Here is a 5,512-nt window from a genome sequence, read left to right as displayed (position 1 = left end):
AAACTTGTTTTGTAAAGTTTTTTTGTTAATACATAAACTTACGAGTTGTTTGCTATTATGTAAATGTGTATCATTTTGAATTAACCATCTTATAAACTTGTTAAAAAAAATTACTTAGACTATTGTTTCAATAAACTTATAAAGTTATAAAATCCTATCGAGTATACCTTTTATTATATATCAAAACATCTTTATTAATTTTAAAATAACATCAAAATATCATCTCTCATTGTGGGAAGAAACTAGGGATGTCAACGGGACAAATAGGAGCGGAAATAGTTGCTCCCGCCCCCGAAATCAGTTGTTGCCCCCGCCCCTGAATCCCTGTTTACACAACCCCCAATCCCGCCCCCGAATACCTCCATGGCCCCCGATCATGCCCCCATTATATAGGCTTAAAATTGATTTTTTTGCAAAAAAAAAAAAAAAAAAAAAAAACCAGCTATATTTTGGAATAAAAAAAAACTAATTTTAATAACTTTAAAAAGCTTAAAATCTAGTTTTTTAGTAACTAAAAAATTACAAATCCAACATTACAAAACGACAAATCCAACAAACTTACAAATATAAAATACAAAAAATCCAACATTACAAAAAAAAAAAATACATGTTCAATATATATATGACCAATTGGGTGTATTCGGCTGACATGAATCTGAAATGGTTCACACAAAAACAAAAAATCAGCAATGTGAAGAATTTCACAGCAACAATGCAACATCAAAACTTAAATCACAGCAACATCATAGCAATTACCAAACATCAAATATTCAAATTACCAAAAATTTCACAGCTTATAAAGGTTCTAATAAGAACCTAAAGTAGACTATGAAGATGAACATGTATGTAACTATGGTTTATGATAATCATCTACATTATAATTTATTGCCTATAAAGGTGATTGATTTATTTAAGTAATTATGAAATGAGGGTTTTATAAAAACAACTGTCATGCATATTCACTTATTTATTAATATGATTATTGTTAATAAATGCAAGACCTTTAATTTGATTATATGTAAATGATGATACGAAAGAATATTATTCAACAAAAAATGTAGATTATCAAGTTGCATAGCATTTTTAATGGTAAAAAGTTGAGAATTCAAATTGCAAGGAAAAGTGATCAATGTAGATTATCAAGTTGCAGAGATTTCACAGCAATGTCAGAGCATTGTAACTTCTTTTAGTAAGAGTATTTGTGAATAATTTGTTTTTGTCTATGTTGTTTATGTGTAGCAAAAATCTCACACCAATATCATATGATTCATATCTATTAGCAAACATCATAGCATAGTCTCGTTTGAAAAGAAATTAGAAATTGGAATAAACATAGTATTTACCAAACATCATATCAAAAGAAATCAAAAATTCACAGCAACATAGTTTTGTTTGAACTGGAACAAAGAAGAAATTACACTAACTAGCAGGCCGTCGGTGGCAGGGGAAGGCGGAGACTGCCGGCTGCGATGGGAAGCAGCAGGCTGCACACGTCTTCACTCTTCACTCTTCAGGCGATGGTTGTTTGATTGTGTGAGTACTGAGCCCTGAGGAACACGATACTGACGAATGACTCGGTGATGGTCGTCTCCTCCCGAAAGGTGGAGGCGGAGGTGAAGCCTACCCGTGGCGAGGGGTGAGACGACATCACAATGATGACTCGATGAGAGATTGAGGGTGTTAGGAAATCGGGAATTGTGGATCTTGGGAGAAGTCGCCGCTGATGTTGTGTGAAGTCAAGTGGAAGAAACTTAGAAATCTAAAATTAGATAATGTATACATATTTCTATATTTAATATATATTAAATACAAATAGAAGTTTTTGACATCCCAAGAAGACACGCAACAAATGCCACCCACCATAGCAACACGTTGATACACTTTAATTCATGCTTAGTAGTTTAACCGACATGAAATGGATTTTCTTTTTCCGATCAAAGCCACAAGCGACAAAATGGTTTTAATTTACATCAACCTTATTGTCTATTAACTTGTAATAAAATCATGAATTTGCTATTGATACAGTTTAATTCATGCTCCATATTTAGTATTTTTACTACAGGCTTGGAGCCTGGATGATTCATAATCTTTAAACTCAAATGCATCATTTCGAGAACCATTTAAAAAACAACCAAAAATTCATCATTTTTAAACAAATTCATATTCAATCCCATTTTCATTCATAATATAATGCCCATTGATAATTATAACATCATTTGAAGATTAAGCCATGAGCTTATGAACAAAAGTAATTTACATTTGATATACCGCTTTCATACAAAAGAAAAAAAGGTCTAAACTACCCTACCATTTTCAACTTCACCTTTTGTTCTTTAGGGCGAAGGTTGCTAATCGCTAGTGAAAGGTCATAAAGATAGTCACATGTATCATAAAGAAAAAGAAAACACACCAACAACCAAAAGCAAATGAAATTAGTTAAATATGAAAATGTATGTAGTTTACTTTGGACATTACCATCATGCACAACAAAAAACATTACCTTTAGCGACGACAAAAAACGTCCGAATTGATAACTCTTGTCGTCACTAATACCTTTACCGACGACAAGTCGTCACTATACCTTGTAGCTAATACTCATTTTGTCGTCGCAATTGACGTCGTCTCTAATATTCGTCGTTGCTAAATGTCATGATCGTCGTTATTGGTGTCGTCTCTATTGATATTCAGGCCACCGATCGGAGGTTTTCAGGCAAGGGTTCCCGGAGGCGGGAGTCGTTGCAATTGGTCAATGTTGTCCCTAAAGGTGTCGCTACTAATGTTTTTTTTAAATAAAAAAACAATTTATTTATGATATTAGTTTATATATTATAAAATGCAGATTTGATAAAAATACATAAATCAATACATACCACATTACATAAAACATCACATATACTACATTACATAAACTATCTAATAAATCCAAAATAAAACATCAAATATACCATCGATAAACTATCTAATAAATCCAAAATAACATCATCCATAACATAAAACAAGAAATACTATGTGTCTTCGTCTTCCCCATTGTTGTTGACTTGGTTTTTAAATGAGCGGAGAATTGATCTGGAGGCATTCACACAGATCGTCGGTACCACCATTTAGCGATGCAACCATTAGTTGCAACCTGACCCTTTAGCAACGACAAAAACGCGAATTGTCTGATGTCGTCCGTAAAGCTAACTGTCGTCACTAATGGTGGCGTCCTAAAAGTTATATTTCTTGTTGTGATGGCAAAAGACTAAAGAATAGAATACCCAATTAGTCGGTTGCTATAATTTTTTTGTGTACAAATGTTTTAGCTCACTAATATTTTTTTGTACTGAATAAACTTGAATGATATTTTTTAAACAATTTTGAAACTTAATTACCATCTTAAATCATTTTACCAAAGTTATATAGATAATCAACATATCGTACGACGCAAGCCTTGGAAACTTGACACCATTAGAAAATTTATATTGGAACGCTCTTAAAGTTAAGTTGCCTTTGAAATATGTTTTTTTGTGAATGAGGTGAATGTTTTTTTTGTGAATGAGGTGAATCATAAAGAAGTTGATGTTCATTTGGAAAGAGAGAAAATTTCTAATAATGATGTCAAAATTGTTAAAAGTGACCATGTTGATGTTTTTAAAATATCTCCAAATGGTTATCAACATATTATTTGTGTAGCAAAATACATAAAGGTTGATCTCTTCCAAGATGAAGATTAAGCGAGATTCTTTAAATATTGGTATATTTTATATATCAATTTTAACCTCACAAAGTTGATTAAGATTGAGATAGGTTGTTTAAATATTGGTATATTTTATAAATCAGTTATGTTAGATATGCAAAGACTAAAAATAAAAAAAGAGTGAGATAAACAAAGCTAAATGAAAGAAAGATGGAGTTAAAGGACGAAAGGTGTTCAGTATTGAAAGGTTGAGGAACAATACGTAGAAAAGGAAGCAAAGAAGGGTTAATCAGTATTTATGACTTATATATAATCAATATTCATCAGAATGATAATCATGTTCATTTTCAAGAAATAAAATGAGAGAAAGAGACATTTATTAAGGTTTCTTTATGTATTCATCGCCTTGGTGGATGAGCTGAAATCTGCAAGCTTCAATTCCCCGTTCATTTTCTATTGTATGTTCTCATCAATTTGTTTGATGATGAATGTTGAGTTTCATTATCACATGCATGTCTTAGTTTTAAAGTTTTTTTTAAAGAAGTCATTTAATATTAGCCTTTGAGAAATTTGTTGCATGTTTCGTTATCACATGTTTTTCATTAGTAAGCTTGAGAGATTTGACGAATAATGTTGAGTTTATAAAACTTGAATGTTTTTAGGTGTTTAAATATAATTGATGGCTTTAGATTGATGCACAGGTAGCTTACCCATAAAGAATCCACCATGGCTAGTTTTTTGGTTAACACACTAAAGGAGGCAATAGACGATTTAGGAGAAACATTGCAAGAAGTACAACCTATCAATGCACTCAAAGAGGCTGTAGTTGATGTAGAAGAAAAATTACAAGAAGTACAACCTATCAGTGCACTCAAAGAGACTATCGCTGATGTAGGAGAAAAATTGCAAGAAGTACAACCTGTCAATGCACTCAAAGAGACTATAATTGATGCAGGAGAAAAATTACAAGAAGTACAACCTATCAATTCACTCAAAGACACTATAGCTGATGTAGGAGAAAAAGTACAAGAAATACAACCTATCAATGTACTCAAAGAGACTATAGGTGATGTAGGAGAAAAGTTGCATGAAATACAACCTCTAAATACACTCAAGCAGACTGTAGCTGATGTACAAGAAGAATTGCATGAAATACAACCTATCCATGGCCTCATAGACACGATATCTGATGTACGAGATGAATTACTTGAAGCACAACCTGTCAATGCCCTCATGGAGGCCATATCTGATGTACAAGAAGAATTGCATAATATACAACCTCTAAATGCACTCAAAGAGACTATATCTAAGGTACGAGAAGGACTACAAGGCGTACAATGTGTCACTGAAATCATAGAGGCTATAGTACCTCCTGTCATGGGAGTCATAGAGACTATAGTACCTCCTGTCCTTTCACTTGTGAAAAAAATCGTCCTTATGTGCGCTACAAAGGACTAAAGAGAAATAAAGTTGTTTATATTTATGATTTAAAAGTGCTTAAGAAGGTAATGTGTATTCATAAGTTTTAGGAACATGTAAAGTGTTTAAGAAGGTAATGCGTATACAAAAGTTGAGGAACATGTTAATTATTGTAATGTTATTGAGGTTGAAAATGCTATGTCTAAGTTTAAATGATTATAAATAATAAAAAGGAAAATGTCAATAAATATAAAATATATTTTTATTTATATAAATCTAATGAACTTGGATATAAATTCTTAATTTCTACGAAATTACTTTATGGGGAATGTTTTAATTATTTTTTTGAACCATATGCCATTTCAATGTTCAAATTGTGAGAATAGATGATCACTAATATGCTTTGGTATCTGTTAA

The 5,512-nt window shown here is 31.9% G+C and overlaps 1 protein-coding gene and 1 long non-coding RNA gene across 3 annotated transcripts; one reads left to right on the top strand and one right to left on the bottom strand.

Annotated features, from left to right (window-relative positions):
- Positions 1-469: 469 nt before the first annotated feature.
- On the bottom strand, positions 470-1,765 carry LOC145116995 (uncharacterized). The gene is made up of 2 exons (XR_013712422.1): positions 1,419-1,765; positions 470-655 (listed from the first exon to the last, which is right to left on the bottom strand). It is a non-coding gene; the product is annotated as an uncharacterized LOC145116995 (long non-coding RNA).
- Positions 1,766-4,026: 2,261 nt separating this feature from the next.
- On the top strand, positions 4,027-5,311 carry LOC145116325 (uncharacterized). 2 transcript variants are annotated; one of them, XM_079052668.1, is made up of 2 exons: positions 4,027-4,134; positions 4,378-5,309. In XM_079052668.1, exon 2 carries the CDS (start codon positions 4,403-4,405, stop codon positions 5,132-5,134), a length of 732 nt encoding a protein of 243 aa, XP_078908794.1. In that variant the 5' UTR covers positions 4,027-4,134; positions 4,378-4,402; the 3' UTR covers positions 5,135-5,309. The 2 variants fall into 2 exon arrangements, with proteins under 2 accessions (XP_078908794.1, XP_078908795.1); XM_079052669.1 differs by having other exon boundaries at positions 4,038-4,134; positions 4,366-5,311.
- The last annotated feature ends 201 nt before the right edge of the window (positions 5,312-5,512 follow it).

This window comes from Lactuca virosa, chromosome 5 (genome assembly GCF_052849685.1).
Source record: "Lactuca virosa cultivar CGN04683 chromosome 5, Lactuca_virosa_CGN04683_v6, whole genome shotgun sequence".
NCBI lineage: Eukaryota > Viridiplantae > Streptophyta > Magnoliopsida > Asterales > Asteraceae > Lactuca > Lactuca virosa.
This window is presented reverse-complemented; position numbering and strand designations above follow the sequence as displayed.